We start from the raw sequence: 20,765 nt of genomic DNA on the forward strand, positions 1-20,765 counted from the left end.
AATAAGAAAGGCTTCCTCAAACTCGGCCCGCCACAGATGTTTTTTTGGCCTACAACTCCCATGACCTCTAGCTAGCAGGACCAGTGGTCAGGGATGATGGGAATTCTAGTCTCAAAACATCTGGAGGGCCGAGGTTGAGGAAGCCTGCAAGAAGTTGTCCAGCTGCTTTGGTTCCCCCCCGCCCCCGCTTGGTCCAACTGGTCCCTCCCGCTCTGGGTCAGGAGCGCTATGGGGTGGGAGGTGGGGCAGCCAGGTAAAAGGCACATGACACAGGCAGCTTGGGGAACTGTGGTTTAATGTAAATTTGTTTGCCTTTTAAAATATAATTGGCTGTTAGGGTATTTTTAAATGCTGGTTTTAATGCACAATCGCGAACCGGAAGTCTCCGCAGCAACCTCTTTAGCCCGCATCCCCTTGGACCGCCCATAGCCGCCGCCACGTAATTCCGGTCAATCTCTCTCTTTGCCGCATTCCTCCTCCACCATGAAGTCGCGCGGGTAGAGCGGCCCACGCTCCTCAGACTCGTCGCGTCAAGGAAAGGAGGAAAAAGAAGCGTCGGCCGCTCTAGCCCGCGCGGCGGCGGCTGCCTTCGGCGCATAGGACGGCAGAGTGCGCATGCGCAGGGTGCCGTTTGCGTCGCCGCCGCCTCCGCTCTGTCGCTGCAGCCGCCGCCGCCGCTGCTAAGGGGAGAACGAGCGGGACCAGGAGAGTCGGAGGAGCCGCGGGACAGCGGTGAGGGACGGAGGGGCGGGTGGTGGTGGTGGTGAAAGGAGCCCCAGAAGCGACGGGAGAGGAAGGCCTCAGGCCCCGCTGCGTCGGGCCTTGTCGGGTCGGGCCGAGCCTTTGCGGTCTGTGCGGGAGGGGGAGGGGCTTCGAGTAAGCCACGCCCCTCGGGCCCCGCCATTATTCTCCCCTCGTCCCGACCACCCCTGGGCGGTGGGCAAGCGGCTATCTTGGCTCTAGGCCGCGCGGTCTCGCGTTGCCAGGGGGAAGTCTCGCGGGACTTGGGCGTGGCTCTGCGGCTCCGCTTCGGGAAGCGGCTGGAACGCAGGAAGCGCAGGCCGCTGCCTTGCCCCGAGTTCCCTGGAAGCAAGACTCCGGCCCCCTGGCCCTGCACTGACTAGCTGGCGTCTGTCCAGGGTTTGGGGCAGGGAGATGGCCAGCCCTACCTGGAGATGCTGCCAGGGATCGAACCCGGGACCTTCGTCATTCGAAGCAGATGTTCGGCTGCTGAGCTGCGGCCCTTCCCAAGTAGGAACAGGGACAGCCTCTTTTGCGGTGGCCCTTCCCTTAAAAATAAGGCTCCAGTCCTCAAGGATCTGAGGAAGGGGCCGATTTAAACGAGAGTGCAGGAAGCGGCTTTATTCCGAGTCAGACTGTTGGATCTATCTGGCTCAGTATTGTCATAGCTGTCAACTTTCAGATTTGAAAATAAGGGATCAGCAGCCTCGAGAATAGGGATCAGCAGCCTCACCTGTCCCGGGGACAGTCTACGGGATATCTAACAATCCGGGATAGCAGTGGGAAACGGCACTGGAATAAGGGGGTTTCCCGCAAAAAAGGAAAGGTTGAGAGCTATGAGTATTGTCTGCACCATCTGGTATCAGCAACTCTCCAGGGTTTCATGGAAGGAACTCCCCCAGCCCCACCAGGGGTTTGAATTTGGGGCCTTGTGTACGCAAAGCAGATGCTCTATCACTGCCTGTTACAGCCTTCCTCTCCTTCCTCCTGGGCTTATTCCCATCGCTCTTCATTCCTTAGCAAGCATGGCCAATGGACAAGGAGGACAAGGAGGAGGATGACTGATGGGCGTTGTAGACCAGGAATATCTGGAGGACAGCCAGGTGCCTTACCCTGCTCCTACCTGCCTCTCAGAAACTTGATCTACTTGTCACTGTGGGATGGGGTGTATTAAATCTGACGTGCTTTTAGTAATAACCCAGTAATCAAAATTGTGAGAGCGGCGAAGAGAGAAGAGGGTTTTTCCATGGTCTGGCTGTCACTGGAGCCCTTAATTTGAGCACCAGCTCAGCACAAGAAATTCTTAAGTTTCAATACAACTGCTCAAAAACAAGGAGTGGGATTTTTAAAATAAAAATACAACCCTTTAAATATAGTCCTATAAAAAGTTGGTGATTACCGTATTTTTCGCTCTATAAGATGCACCAGACCACAAGACGCACCTAGTTTTTGGAGGAGGAAAACAAGAAAAATAATATTCTGAATCTCAGAAGCCAGAACAGCAAGAGGGATTGCTGCGCAGTGAAAGCAGCAATCCCTGTTGCTGTTCTGGCTTCTGGGATAGCTGCGCAGCTTGCATTCACTTCATAAGACGCACACACATTTCCCCTTACTTTTTAGGAGGGAAAAAGTGAGTCTTATAGAGCAAAAAATACGGTAAATAGTCTGGGAGTTGTGGTCATCGGAGTCATTGGTGTTAGGGCATATCCATTGCCCTTTGATAAATGCAATTTTAGGGGTGTTTTTAAATTCTATTACAGTCATATCTCGGGCTGAAATAGCTTCGGGTTGAGCGTTTTTGGGTTGCGCTCTGTGGCGACCCAGAAGTAACGGAACGCGTTACTTCCGGGTTTCGTCACATGCGCAGACGCTCAAAATGACGTCATGCGCAGAAGCAGCGAATCGCGGCACGCTCAGATGCGGGTTGTGTTTGCTTCAGGATGCGAACTGGGCTCCAGAACGGATCCCGTTCACATTCAGAGGTACCACTGTACTTTTGCTAGATTTTTATCCCACCTCAGACAACTATTGCCTTCTATGGTGACTCACATCAATTAAGAGAGAGGCTGAGAAAGAGGCAGGCCATTCTTCCCATCAGACTTAAAACAAGAAAGACTGGCCGTGCAAGAGAAAGGAAGTAGAGGGAGGGGGATCGGTACTTCAAGGCCAGCATATTAATGTGAACTACAGTCAGTAACTTTTTAGTCAGGAAAATAGTTTATAATTTTTAAAATATTTTATCAAGTACATATAGATAAAGAGGGAGAATTCATTTCTAAGTGCTAGAAATTGCAAGTATGTGTGTGTGGATGTAGTGCTGTTTTTTTTTTCTTGTGAATCATTTAAAAGACAAGTTCATGGGAGAGAGGTTGACTGTTGCTTGTCCTGGCTAAAAATCAGCCTGTGTGTTTAGATGCGGCATACGTGATGACTAGATGCAGGAGACGAGCAGTGAATGGCCATACTCATGCCCTCCTGATGAACTTTTTGGGGGCTGCTGCAGCTGATAGAATGTTGATATGTCAATCTTACCTGGCAAAGCCGTTTTCCTTTAAAAAATAAAAAAGAGTTGGCTCACAGAACTGTCTGTTATTGGGGCACTCCATCCACTGAGGTGTTCTGTGAAATTCAAGCACATGCATACTTTGGTATGAAGGGATACATATACTTGGGTTTCACATAGCACTTCTGTAAACGGAATGGAAAATGATCACCTCTGAACTATGTAGAGAACAGTGTTATTGCCGTTGCAAATATTGCTAGTCACTTTAGAAATGCATGTAGGAGATAAGTTTTAATTTGTGAATACCCCTCCCACCCCAAATGCTTCAATTTTGAACCCATCTCACCCAAATAAAAGTTTATTCCTGCACATGAAAACATGTGAAACAGGAATGGTTGAGGCTGCTAGTGAAGAAAGGAAAGGCTAGAAAGACACCAAGAAGAAGACCAGAATGGTTTTATTGTATATTTCAAGATAGAAGAATATTTATTCTACTTACACTCCTCCCTTCATACTAAACATGCCAACAGATAAGCACAATCAAACTTCAGGAATGGGCAGGTACACAGGAAGGAACCCCTCCTGCAAAAATGCTCCTTTTTGTCATAATTTCCAGTGTGCTCTCCCCATCCTCATGCTCAACCTGCATTCCTAGAAAAAAAAATGCAGCAGAATCCAAAAAAGGGGGCAAGCCGGCAAAAATATTATTGTGAGAAGAAATGAAAGGCAAAGCAAGAAAAGAAGCATTGCTATACCGTACTGCTAGAGCCATTTCACTTTTGAGAAGCAAGATCACCAAGAAAGGGAAATAGGAAGGTGTTTTTTCCAGTCCTTATTTAATAAAAAGTTTAAATCATGGGTGATAGCAGTAAAAGATCACAAAGGAAATATTCTAGATCGCCTAAAAGCGCAGCAAGCTTTCTTAAATACCCCTTGCATCCATTTTCTTAATTTTGAGCTAGATTCAGCAGAATTCTGTGGCCTGACTCCTGATGGAGAGCCTCTGGTCGAGAACATGAGACACAATTGCTTAAACAGCTGCACTAGCTGACAATTTACTACTGAGCCAGGTTCAAGGTTTTTGTATTAATTTACAAAGCCCTGAACAGCTTAGGTCCAGGGTACCGCAGGTCTGATTATAGCCCAGCTCAATTTGCAGGATCATCTTTCCTTGGTCTTTCCCCAAGTTGGCAAAGCTTGTTCGACAACGGTGAGAAACCAAGCTTTTAGTGTCACCAGCCCCATCCTGTGGAACACCCTACCAATAGAGATTTAGTGGGTGTCTTCTATGCCAACTTTTAAATGTCTGCTGAAAACTTTATTATTCCACCAGGCCTATGCAGGCATTTAAGAGTACATCTCCCACAATGGTTTGTTGATACTTGCTTTTAACCTTTTTTGCTTTTAACTTGTTTTTATTTTTTGTGCTTTTATTGTATGGCTTTTATCGTTTAATGTTGTAAACTGCTTTGATATGTTTTGTAAATTAGCAGTAAATAATCTTACTGGGAAACATTTTATTTTTTTAATGTAGAAACATCTATAAAATAGCCATGGCAATCATTTAAATTAAAGCAGATTGATTTTCCACTCATTATTAAAGGTTCACCTTTATTAAACAAAAATAGCCAGTAGAGGGAAAGGACACAAGTTGATGGGAAGGGTCAAGGCGTTAAGTGAAGTTGCCCAAGGAAACATTCAAAATTTTACTAAATTCTATAGCCAACATTCTGTTCTCTTGGGCTGCTAATGCACATACATAGGAACTCCAATTGTATGTTCTTGGGCAGACATTAGATTTCTAAGTTATATTGATAACTAAAGAACCGCCCTTTGTGACCAGCATATCCTCGTTGAGTGGGAAATTACATTTTTTTGCCATGTGTTCCAATTCAGGCATCTATTTAATATTTGCTCAAGCGTTTATTTTCTGGTAACTTCGTAGAGATGACATAATACTAGATAGTGTGGAAAGTGAAACAAGTGCTGTGTTTAAAAGAGACAACTTATTTCACACCCTTTAATAAGTAGAATCTATCTACAAAGTACGATAATTTACACTTGCATTTCATCTTGTTTAGTAAAACACAAAACTGCAGGTTAGGAAGACTTTGAAACTCAATAATGTACAAATGTCAAATGTAGAGATGAGAAGGCCTAGAAAAAAACAGAAAAATTGGGGGGGGGGAGTGTGGAATATTCAAACTATATCAAACCCCCCCCCCATTTTTCTGGAGGAAAACAGCTTTGAGGGGAAATGGAAAAAAACCCAGATTCCCCCACCCCCCCATTTTTCTGTTTCCCCCCCAGGCCTTCCCATCTCTAGCAGCGTATACCATTATGGTGTAACCTCCCATGTTGAGAAATGTGCATGGACTGCAGGGCTGTAAATGAACAATCATTTTGTACCTCTTGAACTGTTGGGAAAGGTGGGGTATACATTTGTTCAATCTCCCAATATGCTGTAAATAATACTGAGAAAATAGCTGGGATAAAAATAATTTAAATCCAGCTTATTTTATTTCATGAGGCTTGGCAGTCTCAGTCTGTAATTGCAGGGTTCATAGGAAATGCTCTCAGAAGCTGGTAGAAACCTGCAGTCCTAAAAGCTCTTTGCATAAGCATAACTTCTAAAATAGGGTTGCTGGTGAGAAATGAATTCCAAAGTGGCAGCCCCTTTGCACTGCTCATCTTACGGGAATCAGATTGAGAGTATGCCTCTCTTACTGACCTTTCCCATGTATACTTTGTTCATGACTTTTGTAAATGGGTTGGGAGTAAATAGGTAGTATTCCTTTAACTAGATAGCTCTTGGTGAAGCTGTTGATTATGTCACAAAGGCCCTTTTAGTGCCACTGAAATGACCATTCCTGTGTTTCATAGCACACCGGCCTGGTTCTCTTATAGGTATTTTTAAAACATGATGTTTAAGATACAGCAAGATTTGGGAGGCTTGTAAAAGGTGGTGAAATGTTGTGGGCCAAGATTGCTGGAGACTGCCGGGATGAGCTTGTTTTGCTGGAGAGGTTGTTCTGGTGTTCATACAGGTGCCTTCCTTGTATGTCTAGATGCATCACTGTAAGCGCTACCGCTCCCCAGAGCAGGAGCCCTACATGAGCCACAGGTGGAAGAGGAGGCGGTCTTGCAGCAGGGAGCAACATGATGGAAGAACACGATACCCAGTTCGCCGGGATCTGTCAAGGAGGTCACGGTCTAGAAGGTGAGCAAGAGATTATCCTGGAACAAGCAGTCATACCCACATGGTGAATGCTTGCTTTGGTACTAAATGGTCCTTCTAAATTGGAATTGTAGATGTCCAGATCCCTTCTAGTCCTGTGTAGCTACCCCTGCAGCTACCAAAAGACACTCTTTGTGCCCTGCAGTGAAATGACAGAAAGCAGTGTCTAGTGCAGGTTAATAATAATAATAATTTTTTTTTATTTATACCCCGCCCTTCCCGGTTCAAAAAACCAGGCCCAGGGTGGCTAACAACAAATTTAAAACACTTAATTGACAAAAAACAGCATAGAACATGAATAACAATAAATTCAGTATTCAAAAATCAATTTAGGGCGAAAATCCATCCACACAGGTTACACACAGCACTGCACTGTGGTTGCTGCACAGATTCCTGCCCCCACCCCCACCCCCAGGGCACCTTTCCCATTTCCTAATCACAGGTTTTTATTTGTCACACAGCCATGAGAGAATGCCCTACCAGAGAAGATACAGAGACAGAGATGACAGTGATGTCTACAGGTTTGAAGAGCGGAGCTCATCTTTTGGAGAAGACTATTACGCTGCACGCCATTCACGGCACCACCGGAGATCTCGAGACAGAGAGCGCCACCGGACAAGGAAGCACCAGCATCGCTGCCGGAAACGCAGGACCAGGTCTTGTAGCAGTACCTCCTCGGTGAGTATCATCCAAAATGAGATCAGGATTGCTCAGGGCCTAACTAACTTGTAGCTTTTTTCCAGCTTTGAATCATACTGGGTGAGTACTTCTAATCCCCTGTCTTTCTCCTCAATGCAGAGTTAAGTTTTTCTTCTGCTTGTGTTGTAACTGGTTATATTAGCTGTTCTTAGTCTTGACTGCGAATACTTTTAGGGTCTGAGACTCGTGTGTGTTTCTCAGGATGCATTGGGAGGGAGAGAAGCCAGACATGGCATCAGTAACAATGTGGGGGTGAGGGGGGGCGTTGGTGCACATGGCTCAGAATCGTTTTGCTCTCAACTTTTGCATCCTGTGTTGCTCAGCGCTTGTGTTCAGGGGCACAGAGCAGTCTTTGCAACTGCAGCAGGGCATTTCTGCCAGCACCCTCTCCTTCCTAGGGCCAGGCCAAGCTGTGTCAGACTAATTTCTCAGGACTTTTAAGCTCACAGACCTTCCTCTCCTCTCTAAGACCCTTCATGGGTGAACAGTTCTGGTATAAGGTGGTGCCTTCCTCACACGGTAGCGAGTCTGCACAACTTGTGTTGCTGCAGCCCACAAGTTGTATATGGCAGCCCGAGAGAGGCTGAATGCACCCCCAAGAGAGGGGACATGAAGAGGACCAAGCAGGTCTCCATATATGGCTGGTGGACTGCATATCACTTGTTGGATGGCAGGTTGTACTGGCTTCAGGTGGAGGGGGGTTGTTGTTTTTTTATTGCAGCACATATGCATATCATCTTCCTTTGTTAATTAATTTTTTTGTTAGAATTCCCAAGCAGCTCACAGGCCTTGCCCATTCATTCACCCCAACCACAAAGAAAAAAGTGGAAAGATACCCGAGAGGAATGAGTCTTGAAGCACACACCCAGTTTTGCTTCATAGAGTCACAGACCTGTCAGTGCTCTAATCAATGTGCAATTTTATGCACGTTGATGTAATATGAGTTCTGTTGTTGGTCTGGAACGCACTACAGTCTCTTCCGTTCCTCTGTTTTTCAGTTAAGCTTGCTTATGTTGTAAAGCTGAGGTTAATCTCATTTAACTCCACTCTTTCCCCCTCATTCCTGTTCTTGGAATTTATCCCAAAGTTATGTTTGTACAGTGCTAAGGGTATGGATTTTGGTTGGCGTGGCTTAAACTGTTTCAATATCGTACACCTTATTTTAGGGTCTTGTCTCAACTTCTCTCAATTTCAGACAGTCTCTTTTAGGATTTGTATGTGGTTGGTTCTACAGTGGAAGGGAATGGGAGATGAAAGGAAGTGCAGGCCTGGAGTCTGTAACCTATTTTTGCAACTCGGCCTTGGGAGACTGCAATTCATTGCATTTTGAAAGGTTAAAAGTGGAGTGGGGGGGGGATCAGGGATTGGAATAATTATTCACGGTAGTGGAACCCTTCAGGTTACTTGACTGTTCTCCCCCACCTTCCCCACTTCAGTAGAAGTGAGTAGCAATGCCAGGTTGATTTTTCATCCCCTCCTTCTCTTTGAGAAAGCGAGATGTATTCGGGGGGGGGGGTCTAGTTGGATTTTGATGCTCCGCACAATGCTTGTCAGCAGCACAAGACATACTTGATTCCAAATCAGGACACAGCCACTGCTTCTAGAGTTCTTCTAGGCTTGATTCCAGCTCAGAAGTGAAAGCAAACCAATCTGGCACAGGTCAGACTTGCAAGCACGTAGAAGGGTCAGATCTGTAGTGGCTTCTTTCAGGCAGCGACACCCAAATCCGATCATGCTGGAATCAGAGGGGCTTTACAGAAACTGGCAGGCAGGGAGAGAGGCTTCATGGGAGGAAGAGGAGGAGGAGGCGGCTTGGGGTGGGGAAGGGAGCTGCTTAGACTTCTGCTGACCCAACTGCCTTTGGGCTGCCCGTCGTCCCAGATGCTGGTGGAGAAGCTACTGTCCTTGAGTCCTCCTCTCTGCGCTGCTTGCTGTGTCTTTCCCTGGTGGTTAAGAAGGGATGGTAATTCTCTGTGGGAGGAGGGTGCCCAGGGGCTGGAGCATCCCAGCCGCTGCTCCCCACACGAGGACCGCGTGGTTCTGCTGCTGCTGCGAGGCTCCTGCGCCTGCCTGCCTGCCTTCCATAGCTAATCAGAGTTTCTTTACATACCTGTAGCTGTTTTTTAAACTTTTGTTTTGAAGTCGGTTTGTGTCTTGACGTGTCCCTTGCAATATCCCTATCGTTATATATGCTGTGTGCCTTATGAAATGCTGGGATCTGGAAAATCCAACCACCGACGCATCGTCGTCTCTCCGCCTCTGAATGACAACTCAATCTGCCAATCGGAACTGCCCGCTGTGTGCGATTGGTCGGATGGCGTTTCGGGGGGCGGTGTGTGCAGAGAAGCCAACAGAGCAATAAGCGCAGCAGGAGCGTGGAAGATGACAAAGAAGGTCACCTGGTGTGCAGGATCGGCGATTGGCTCCATGAGCGATGTACAGCCACCTTTCGTAAAACTTTACCTCTCTACTTTCTATCCCCATGTTAGACGAGATCGCTCTCAGTGTACGGGAGGGGTCTCTAGTGTTTATTGCTTATAAATGGACTGAACAGTAAATACTTGAAACAGGAAGTAGACAATTGTGTGTTAAAGAGTGTAGCAGTGAGAGCCTTTCTTGAGAGTTGAATGCTTTGAAATTGCAGGACCTCACACACTCATTGAGTCTCCAGGGCTCACATCTGCTTTTGTTTTCTCTCCTAGATGAAATTGTGGGGAGCCTGGGCGAAGGCACATTTGGCAAAGTTGTGGAGTGTGTGGACCATGCCAGGTAAGCTATCCGGTACCTGGTGCTCTTGTGTCAATGAATATTGGGATTTATTGGTTTGATTTGAAGCTAAAAGAGGGTTGTGGTTCCGAGCTCCAGAACTTGAGAGAAGTAGGTGTGGGGTAGATAGTAGTTAATGAGCCCTTTCCAGATAAGAATTGTGGATAGTGAAGCTATTTAAATTACCGTATTTTTCGCCCTATAAGACGCACCGTCCCATAAGGCGCACCTAGTTTTTTGGGGGGGAAATAAAGGGGGAAAAGTATTTTCCCCCCCAGGCGCGGGGTTGGGGAAGCTCGAGCTTCCCTCGACCCCAGCCCCCAAACAGGCAGCTCTCTGCAAGCCGTGGGAGCCCAGTGCTGGCTCCCGCTGCTTGCGGAGAGGTCCGCGAAGCCTGGACGCGCTGAGCTCAGCGCGCGCAGGCTTCAGCATGCAGGCAGCTCTCTGCAAGCAGCGGGAGCGCTCCCGCTGCTTGCGGAGAGGTCCGCAAAGCCTGCATTCGCCCCATAGGACGCACACACATTTCCCCTTCATTTTTGGAGGGGAAAAAGTGCGTCCTATAGGGCGAAAAATACGGTAATGAACATGACAAAATTAGGTTCATAAATTTCAGTGGCTCTGCTGTGAATAAAACTTAGTTGAATTACCACCTGGTGGGGGTAGAGAATATCTGGGTTGGTGCCCACTCCCCTTGTGCTTTGTTTCTGCACTGCTTTTAATTCCTGCCTAATGGTTATCCTAATTAAAACAACAAATAGAACCAAAGAGCAACATTAAAACAGCGGATCAGCAGTATATGTTAGAACCAAGTTAAACCCTAGACAAGCAAGACAATAACACAAACAGTATGTAAAAGTTCCGAGCAAAAAAGTTTTTTCCCTTGACCTGTCTTGTGGCAGGTCAGTGGCTGCAAGTGGCATGAGGACCTGGACAAATAATCCATTCTCATTCCATCTGCAAGTGCTTCCCTGCCATGAAAAGAGTGTGCCTAGGTTGGTACGAAATATGTTCCCTGGCTCACTTAAGCTCTATAGGCCTGGCTGTACCAGATGTGACCCTATTGGATTGGAACCAGACTGAGTTAATTGAACTGAATGCCCAATGAAATCAGTAGGACTGATGGCTAACTTGTTTCATTGATTTTAGTGGGAACTGAGTTCAGCTCACTTAGTCTGGATCCAACCCATGAGTAATGAGCAGGAGAGAAAGTTGAAGCCTGGGTCCTTCTTTCAAACTGTAGTCGCATCCAGGACGTTTACTAAAGAATACAATGATGAATGCTTTACTTCTTTTTCCTTTCTTTAATCTTTGGTTCTACGGGGAGCAATTGCAGAGAAGGGGCTGGAGTTGATTCCTCTCCCTTCAGGGTTTTGTTGTGTGACCAAGAGTTAGGCTTGAATTCAGTTGCAGAGATCTCTGCTGTTGTTCCTTGTGTCTCATTACTCCATTCCCCCCCCCCCCCCGCTTCCTCCCCTTCTGTAGAGGCAAGTCTCTGGTAGCTCTGAAAATTATTCGAAATGTTGGCAAATACCGTGAAGCGGCCAGACTAGAAATTAACGTCCTAAAGAAAATTAAAGAAAAAGACAAAGAAAATAAACAGTAAGTCTTGCCATTGGGATTGGGTTGAGGTTGGCTACTCCTTTCCTAAAGGAAGGGTCCAGGGGTGAACGCTGGTCAGTCTGCTCAATGTGGTAAAGCAACCAGCACTGCCCACTGCAGGGGAAGCAGAGGATCACCCCTCTCCCCTCAGAAATAGTTGGCAACTAGAACTGGTTAGTGCAGTTCTGTTAATTGCTTTGAAACATAGATATTTAACTGCCTGGGTTAGGGCTTGGTGCTTATGCATCCGGGGGGCGGGGGGGGAGCGGGAAGTCACAGGATGAAAATTCAGTTTTGGAGGAACGTACGTAGTCATTGTCTAGTCCAACCCCTGCTCAATGCACGATCTGTAGTACAGGATGCAACTAGCTCATGCCTGACACATGCCCACCCAAGCGTCTGATTAGCATCTCCCACAAAGGAGAGCCCTGGCACCTCTCAGGGCAGTCTGTTCCACTGTCTATGAGCTGTCGCACTTAAGTGGTTTCTTCTCATGTTCAGCCAAACCTTCCCTGCAGTTTCCACCCACTAGCTCTAGTTTCGTCCCCTTGCTTGCTCTATCTTCTGCATGGCAGCCCTTTATATATTTGAAAATAGCTATCCTGTCTCCCCTTAAACGTCCCAGCTTCTTCCACCATTCTTTGTAGGACAGGGGCTGGGGAAGCCTTCAGTCCTCCCCATTAGCGCCCCACCCCCCTGCATAGCCAGTGGTCAGGGATGGTAAGGGTTGTACTTCAATGTTAGCCAGGGGACCACAGCTTACCCCCACACTCATAGGGCTTGGATTCAAGACCCCCTCGACATTCTGACTGCCCTCCTCTGGACAGGCTCTTAATTTCTAATTAAAATATGCCTGGAACTGGAGACAGTATTCCAGGTGTGTAGCCTGATCAGTGCAGGATATATTGGAACTGTAGCCACGTGCAGGCATTCATCTGAACACGTGTTAAGTGAAACTTGAGGACTGACCTCAGATTTCATCTTGCTGGTTTCAGCCCAGTGTTCCAGCCTGGCAAGATACTTTTGAATCTCAAGCCTGTTGGCTGGTGATGACAGCTGACCCTCCCAGCTTCATGCCATTGCAAATTTAATCAGCATTCCCTCTACATCTCCAAGTCATATTTAAATTTTTTGAACAGGATGGATCCCATGCTGGCTTGTTGTAATCAGTGAATATTTTTTTAGACACTCACAGACCAGCTTTTGGAATTTTGCCCAGTTTCAGCATTAGGCTGTCCACCTCTTTTGAAGATGGCAACAACATTTGCCCATTTCCAGTCTTCAGAAACTGGCCTGTTCTTTAAGAATTCTCAAAAGAATTATTGGCAAGCACCTTCAGGATGTGACCCTGGAGACTTGAATTCATTTGAAGTAGCTAAATGTTCTCTTATCTCCTTACTTATCCTGAGCTGCTTGTGCCTCCTCGTATTATTTGTTCTAACATTCCCATTGTAGGAACAGAAGCTAAGTAGTTCTACCTTAACTCTGTCACCTATTAACATCTATCACTGTCTGCTCTCAAGCAGCAAATTTTCTTCTTGCTCTGAAAGTAGCCAAAAAGCCCTTTTTAAAATGTTATTAGCATCCGTTGTAGATCTCAGGCAATGCTGGGCTTTAGCCTTTCTGATACCATGCTACTACATGCTACTGTATCACTTTCGTCATTGCTTATATTTCCAATTCTCAAGCGAAGCGTGTCCTTTTAAAATCTCAGATAATGAGAAAGCTCCTTGAGCAGCCACACTGGCTTCTTTCAATGTCTCCCATTTTTCTTTCTCATTGGAATCGTTTGCTGTTGTAGCTTCAGTATTTCAGTTTTTTAAATGCCCCGTGCCTCTTGGAGCTCCTCCCTCCTTTAGAATTTCTAGCCATGGATTTCAGAATTCCCACCCAATTTCTTTCTTTGATTTTTGAAATCTGCTACGCTTGATTTTTACATCCTTTGCCATCACAAATTCCAAGATGCTATGATCATCTTCTCCTCAAGGTTCCTGCTGCTTTCACTCCATCAACCAGTTCTCCCTTGTGGGTTACGATCAAGTCCAGAATTAGAATACCCGTGTTCCTTTCCTTGCCTTCTGAAAGATGCTGTTGTTGTCAGGGCATGGCAAGGATATATTGGACATTCCCTTCTTAGCAGAGTTAGACTTCCAAGGGGTGCCAGAATAGTTGGAATCCCCCATTGTTGCTATTGTTCACTTGTGTGGCCATTTTGTAATGTGTTTAAAGAAACCATCACCCATATCTTCTGCTCAGCTGAGAGGTCTGTAGTGTACTGCCACAACAATGTCATTTTTGTTTCTCTCTCTATCCTTACCCAGATGCTTTCAACAGGGCTTCCACTCTCAGACTCATGGATTTTCAAGCAGGTGCCAACATTAACATTCTCTGTTATACATCTGTTATGTACATCTTTATCCTCCTTTAAGAGAAGGCAGAATCCCCTGATCCCTGTGTTCCCTGCACCCCCATTTCCCCCAGGCCTGCCACTCACACGGATGGGGCCGCTGGCTGTGCTGTTGTGTGTTGGGCCCTGCTGGGTGAGGGGTGGCCCGAGGATGGAATTTGAAAGGCAACTCCAAATGATTCTAGAACAGTATGAGACAGGCAATCATCTATGTGGCCCCCAAGTCTAGCCTCAGCGAGGGGAGGGAATGGACAGTGACCTCAAGAGCCACAATTACAGCTACTGTGTGTTTTTTCTCTCCACTGGCCCAGCCTGTGTGTCCTGATGTCGGATTGGTTCAACTTCCATGGTCACATGTGCATTGCTTTTGAACTCCTGGGCAAGAACACATTTGAATTCTTGAAGGAGAATAACTTCCAGCCATACCCTCTCTCCCACATCCGACACATGGCCTACCAGCTGTGCCATGCCTTGAAGTGTAAGTATGGCATGAGTTCTGCTTGCTTGGGAAAAGAGGAAGGAGGGGGGAAGCCTGTTCGAAAGTTTCTTCGCTTCCACCTTAATGCTGTTTTAATATCTTGAAGCTGGGAAGGCAATATAAACTTGAAGGCAAAGTTTATATTGCCTTCCCACAACCTTTTATGAGCATTTATTTAAATCATTTATATACCCATATAAATCACTTGAACATTCGGGTCTGCAGAATCTTGATTCTATACTTCTGTTTAGTCCTATTTAACATCTGTTGAGATAGGCTTTGCTTGAGAGCCAAAGTGTATAGCAGGAATGTAAGGCCTCTTAAAACCTCTTTTTTTCTCTCCCATTTTTCTGTAGTTCTTCATGACAACCAGCTAACTCACACTGACCTCAAACCTGAAAACATACTGTTTGTAAACTCAGAATTTGATACCTTGTACAACGAGAAAAAGGTGGGTTACACCTAAGAGCATAGAAGTTAATAAATAATAATAATAATAAATTTTTATTTATACTCCGCCCTCCGCAGCCAAGACTGGGCTCAGGGCAGCGTAAGTTGCAGAATAGCCTGTCCTTTTTGAATGAAAGATAGGGGAGGAGTATTGGGAAGTGGGTGCAGCTGAGGAACTGGTGGCAAGGATCACATTCAGCATCTCAGATCACCCAGAAATTGGAGAATGGGACGGGTTATATCCTCCAACTTCTGAAATCTGGGCTCCTTGACACGCGGTGCGTTGGCTTTTTTGAATGTACACCACCAAGTCTGTAGACTTACAATTCCTTCGTTTTTGAAAGGAAAGGCCCACTGAAGGCTGCAGGGCCTTCTGACTGGAACACTCCACCTTTTCAAAGGCAGCTCAGTAACCATGGGTGTGTCTTCTGCATTACAGAGCTGTGAGGAAAAGTCTGTCAGAAACACGTGCATCCGAGTAGCGGACTTTGGGAGTGCCACGTTTGATCATGAGCATCACACCACTATTGTGGCCACTCGGCATTATCGCCCACCAGAAGTGATCTTGGGTGAGTTGGCATTAACTACTATGGCACTTGGGAGTCGAGTGTAGCAGTTCAAAAAGCGGTGGGTGAGTGCTCAGTTTGCAAAATGGGCTGCTTTGCATAAGCAAGAGGAGGAACCTACATGTCAGAGGGGTTTGTGGGGAGGAGTATTCCTGAAATGAAAAGGAGTGAAGCAACTGGGCATCAAGGTTCAAAAGGGGGCAACATATTTCAGAGCAAATAGTTGCGTTTTAGCTTGCTTGGGTGAGCTAGCCCTGTAAGGGGGGTATCTGTACCTTCACTACAGCAGTTTGCACACTCTTCGTGGCCTGCAGATGAACTGGAGATTCTAGTCCGCTTCCTCTGATTAAGGAACTCAGTCTCTATTTATTCCCCCAAATGAGGGTCTCTCCATGTGACCCATTCAAGAGGGCAAGTGTGACTTCATCACATTTAAATAATCTTGATGAGTGGGGAGTAAACTTGAAGGGGTTAAGAGGCAAGTGCTAATTTAGATGTTGCTAATCCCCACTTCAATATCACTATAGATTAACCCGTGGCCTCTTGGTAAGGGTTTGCATCACTTTCACCCCTAAGTGATTTTGCACAAAAGCAGTCCTTTTATCAACTACAGAAATGGGAGGGCACTTAACAACAAAAATGGCAGCTTTAAGATCATTTTGATTTAACCATGATGGCATTTGATGGGTGGAGGGAACATAGTCCTCCTCAGTCCTTTTTAAACCCACTGACATTCTCACAAAGTGGCCAAAGAATATATTTTTTGGGGGGTCTTTCTCCCCCCCCTACAATTGCATTCACCCTTTAGTCACACTTGCTGTTACTGAACAGTAGGGGGCACAGTCCCCAAGTTGTGCAGAGGGCATAGTAGCCAGAGCATATCTACACAGTCTGCATACAATGCAGGAGTATGGCTGTGCCCTGCAGCCTTGCGCAGAGACCGCCTGCCACATCCTGAACATGCAGGCTGCCCCGCATTGCCCTCTTCCGCTGAACATGCACATCAGCATGTGAATTCCCACCCACCGTCAATTTGCAGTTCTTTCCAAACTCTGTTGTGGCTCACCTTGTGTAAGACAGATCAGCAGCTCCTTTCTTTTATGGAGCTGAAGGATGGCATCATTACTCGTCCAACCTTTTCCCGCTAATGGGCAGGAAGGGGGAGATCGCATAAGGAGGAATGTGCTACCGTCTACTTTCACTGAGCTCAGCAGATATCCCAGTTGCAGTTTCTCCTGGTGGTTTTTTCCTTTGGTAGATTCCCTCAGCCCCCCTTTAAAGGGCAAACCACAGAAAGGTTTTCCTTGCCTGCTGAGCAGAAAAGCCCTACTTAGCAACTGAAGAACAAAATGGCGGCATTTGGGTATAGAGCAAACGGCAGTCTTCATTCTATATTCTCCTTTGCAGAGCTGGGTTGGTCACAGCCGTGTGACGTCTGGAGCATCGGCTGCATCCTCTTCGAGTACTACCGTGGATTCACACTCTTTCAGGTACAGGAATTGCTGTACTCCTTTTTGGACCAATTCAGCATAGTAGTTTGCTTTCTGCTGAATAACCTGCTGCGTACTTCTCAGTACAATATTGTTTATTGGTTTTTGCTCAGTGGAAAGAGCTTTGCGGAGAGCAGAATAAAATCATTGAATCTTCCCTAAAAGCTGGCCTGGCTACACCAAGGGATAGAGATGGCACCACAGTGTCCAGTATTTGCTGAAAGGGAGAACCCCACCAGGATGCAGGCCCTATGGTGTTTTTTATAACAGCCAAGAGGTTTCACTTGAATGGCTACAGTTCCTTGCTCTGCCTGCCAGGTTTTTCTGCAGTTCGGCTCCTGCTCTGCAACCTAGAGATCTAGTTGTGCTCTTGAAGACATTAGCCAGCATGTTTTCCCCTTCTGTTTAATGGGTCTTTGCTTGTTCTTTTCCTTGTAACGTGCTGGAGAAATCACTATCACAAATAGGCATTTTAGCCATTAGCATGCTACTTACTTCAAAACCCCAAGGCTGGGATTGTTGGAGAGAGCAGTGGGCCTGGTCACCTCTCCCAGTTTCCTGGAAATGCTGTCATACATTTCACTCCTTATGGAGTGACCATTTCCCAAGAGGTATATAAGATGAGCCCTGCTGAACCAGACCGAAGGCATGCCTAGTCCAGTATCCTGTCTCCCACACCAGCCAGCCAAATGCCTGGAAGGGCTGTAGCTCATGATTTGCATGTGAAAAGTCCCAGGTTCCATCCCCAGCACCTCCAGGTAGGGACTGAAAAGATTCCTGCTTGAAGCCCCATACCTGCCCTGCTAAGTTCAGCATATATTTTTCTCTCTACAGACTCATGAGAATAGAGAGCATCTTGTGATGATGGAGAAGATCCTTGGCCCAATCCCACAGCATATGATCCGCAAAACACGGTAGGAATGCTTGGTTTTGACTGGTAAATAGGTCGTCCCCAAATTAGAGAGAGGCACTTTGGGCAAATAAACCAGGTCAGTGAGATTTGTTGACAATTTAATATGGACTCTCCTGTGTTTTATGCTCTCAAAAACATTACACGAGGCAGCAAAGCCTGTAGATGGCATGTTTAGATGTGCAACTCAAGTGCTCTGTACATTTTTAGAGGCAGTCTATGGATTTATTCAACTGCTTGGGGGGAAGATGCCATTTCTTTTGCCTAACTCAGCCCAGTACATGTGTTCAATTTGAGCTCTCTCTCCTCACCCAGGAAACAAAAGTATTTTCACAAGGGAAGTCTGGTATGGGATGAGAACACCTCTGATGGGAGGTACGTCCAGGAAAACTGCAAACCATTGCAGGTAAGAACCACTTGATCTGCTCTGCTCAGAATGCATTAAGCAGTTCTTTATGAAAATACTTGTTTGTAACTGAGCACCTGAAAGCTAAATTACTGTCATCTGTGTTCATCCGCATTGCTTGCTTCTCAGCAAGGCCTTTGAAACAGGAAGCCAAGCCCATTAGAAGCACCATCTTCTGAATATACTGGACCTTTCTTTTATCTGCTTCCATCTTTTCTGCTTGTGGGGATGCAGAGTGGAATAATTATGTTCCACTCTCCCCATCCCATTTTTTCTGCACCACACCTTTCCACATACCAGGTAGGAGCTTTTCATGAGGACGACACTTCACTTTTGTGGCTGCAAGGGGACTCTGTCAACTGAACTCCTGGTCTCATATTTTGTGGAAAGAGCTTTATTTACTTTCCCCCAAAACTCTTAAGCCTTACCACTTTTTGATGCAGTTATAACCTGTGTAATTCTGCTTGTATTGGTAAGTGAAGCAAAAAACATGCAAGCCAGCCCGTACTGTCCGTAAGCAGTTGTCCCACCCAAAAGAAGAGTTTTGTCTTCTGGGGGGTTGCAGGACAGCTCTTCACAAGTCTACCACAGCACCCTGTCGGCTTGATAATGCTGGGCAGATTTTGTGAATGTGTGCTTGCATGGAGAAATTAGTCAGCCCATCCCTAAAAGGAGCTACTAGTGGTGACTGATGATATACTGTTTGTCCCTTTTTTGAGAAACCCCAAATGCTTTGACTTTCCTAAATTGTGTGTATTGATCAATTGGCAGGTGCTTCTTTGCACACCTGTTTCTCTTAGCCAAGATGGAGAGCCAAGTTATGTCTCCATAGCCAGAACCCCTTGGAACTGCATTAACAATGAAAGCTGAGCTCCTCTGGCATTGTGTGTTTCAGACAGCCACGATGCAGGTGCAGCCCTGCTGGTACAGGACTACACTGGGTAGTCTTAGGACTACTTGGGACACTTCTGTGTTGCCTGCTACTCTGCCACTACTAGTTTTACAGTAAAAGTCCCTATTTTACAGTAAAAGACTTATTAAGGTAAAGGTAAAGGTACCCCTGCCCGTACGGGCCAGTCTTGACAGACTCTAGGGACGCGGGTGGCGCTGTGGGTAAAAGCCTCAACGCCTAGGGCTTGCCGATTCGAATCCCCGCGGCGGGGTGCGCTCCCGTTGTTCGGTCCCAGCGCCTGCCAACCTAGCAGTTCGAAAGCACTCCCAGGTGCAAGTAGATAAATAGGGACCGCTTACTAGCGGGAAGGTAAACGGCGTTTCCGTGCGCGGCTCTGGCTCGCCAGAGCAGCGATGTCACGCTGGCCACGTGACCCGGAAGTGTCTCCGGACAGTGCTGGCCCTCGGCCTCTTAAGTGAGATGGGCGCACAACCCTAGAGTCTGTCAAAAGACTTATTAAACTCCCTACTATTTAGACCTTACACCAAAATAATAGAGCTTGGCACTATTGTAATCATATAACTTGATTTCCTTTAATACTCCAGGGCAATACTAAACCGGTTCTCTCCGTTTGTTGTTGTTTAGTTGTGTCCGACTCTTCATGACCCCATGCTCTGGTTCTCTCCATGTGAGGTCTAATTCCTCCCCTGCTTATTCCTTTTTCTAGACATACATGCTACACGATTCTGCTGAGCACATGCAGCTGTTCAGTCTGATGAGGCAAATGTTAGCGTTTGATCCCGCCCAGCGGATCACGTTTGGCGAAGCTCTGCTCCACCCGTTCTTTGCTGGCTTATCTGCGGAGGAAAGGCGGCTTAGTTGCCGAGATTCAAACCGGGACCTGAGCAGATGACAGATGGGGATCATGGGAGATTCCTGCAGGATGTGTACATACTCCAAGACTGGCCTGACATTTATTGTGGAGACTCCAGAGACCCTTCTGTAGCAGTGTTCCAAGGGGTTGGTGCAATGTCAGGTGGACCCTGGGCCTGGGCGGAGGGGGGGAGACAGCAACCCAAAAGCACAGATTTGTCTCATATATTTATATGTTGTAAAGTTCAAATAAAGTGTTTCATATTGTTTGATAATTTACTTGTATGACTGTGTCCAGCTATTTTTGCTCCCTGCCCTACTGAATTTTTCTGTTAACAATAAAATAGTGGTTTTATAGCTTGCCACCAATCTCTGCTGGGCGTTTCCAAAGTAGTTTCTTCCTTGCTGTGCTATCAGACATCTTTCCTTTACAAGAAACCTGCATGAAGGAGGGAAAGAGGATGGAGGTTTGTTCCCCCCGCCCCCAATTGCTTCCTTCATATTGTGTGGGTAATGCAATCTTAGCTATTGCCTGCATTTTGTCACAGGTATGTGCTTGTTCAGTTCACTTCAAAGTTTTGGAGGAGCTTAAATCGGGCAGTTGTTTAGAAGGCTTTATGGCCTGAATTATGCCTGCAAAAAGGCATCTCAGGCCATCTAGCAGGCCTGTCCTGCCATTTTGGTAAATCAGAGATGGATGTAGGGCAGATAAGTGGCTTATTCAATTCTAACAGTAAAGCTTTGGTC

The 20,765-nt window shown here is 46.4% G+C and overlaps 1 protein-coding gene across 4 annotated transcripts; it reads left to right on the forward strand.

Moving 5' to 3' along the window:
- The first annotated feature begins 430 nt into the window (after positions 1-430).
- On the forward strand, positions 431-20,391 carry CLK3 (CDC like kinase 3). 4 transcript variants are annotated; one of them, XM_083398901.1, is made up of 14 exons: positions 431-732; positions 6,313-6,464; positions 6,944-7,160; positions 9,524-9,617; positions 9,884-9,950; positions 11,430-11,546; positions 13,868-13,915; positions 14,265-14,431; positions 14,788-14,882; positions 15,321-15,450; positions 16,855-16,937; positions 17,772-17,851; positions 18,163-18,253; positions 19,873-20,391. In XM_083398901.1, exons 2-14 carry the CDS (start codon positions 6,313-6,315, stop codon positions 20,056-20,058), a joined length of 1,527 nt encoding a protein of 508 aa, XP_083255027.1. In that variant the 5' UTR covers positions 431-732; the 3' UTR covers positions 20,059-20,391. The 4 variants fall into 4 exon arrangements, with proteins under 4 accessions (XP_083255027.1, XP_083255028.1, XP_083255025.1 ...); XM_083398899.1 differs by lacking the exon at positions 431-732 and adding an exon at positions 1,026-1,251; XM_083398902.1 differs by lacking the exon at positions 13,868-13,915 and having other exon boundaries at positions 575-732.
- Positions 20,392-20,765: the final 374 nt, after the last annotated feature.

This window comes from Podarcis tiliguerta, assembly GCF_965153285.1.
Source record: "Podarcis tiliguerta genome assembly, chromosome: 9".
NCBI classification, from domain to species: Eukaryota; Metazoa; Chordata; class Lepidosauria; order Squamata; family Lacertidae; genus Podarcis; species Podarcis tiliguerta.

Coding starts and splice junctions, on each gene's coding strand:
- CLK3 (XM_083398899.1), top strand. CDS start 1,156: ATGGCCAGCCCTACCTGGAGATGCTGCCAGGGATCGAACCCGGGACCT. Junction 6,465..6,943: donor AGGAGGTCACGGTCTAGAAG/GTGAGCAAGAGA, acceptor TTTGTCACACAG/CCATGAGAGAATGCCCTACC. Junction 16,938..17,771: donor GTGGATTCACACTCTTTCAG/GTACAGGAATTG, acceptor TTCTCTCTACAG/ACTCATGAGAATAGAGAGCA.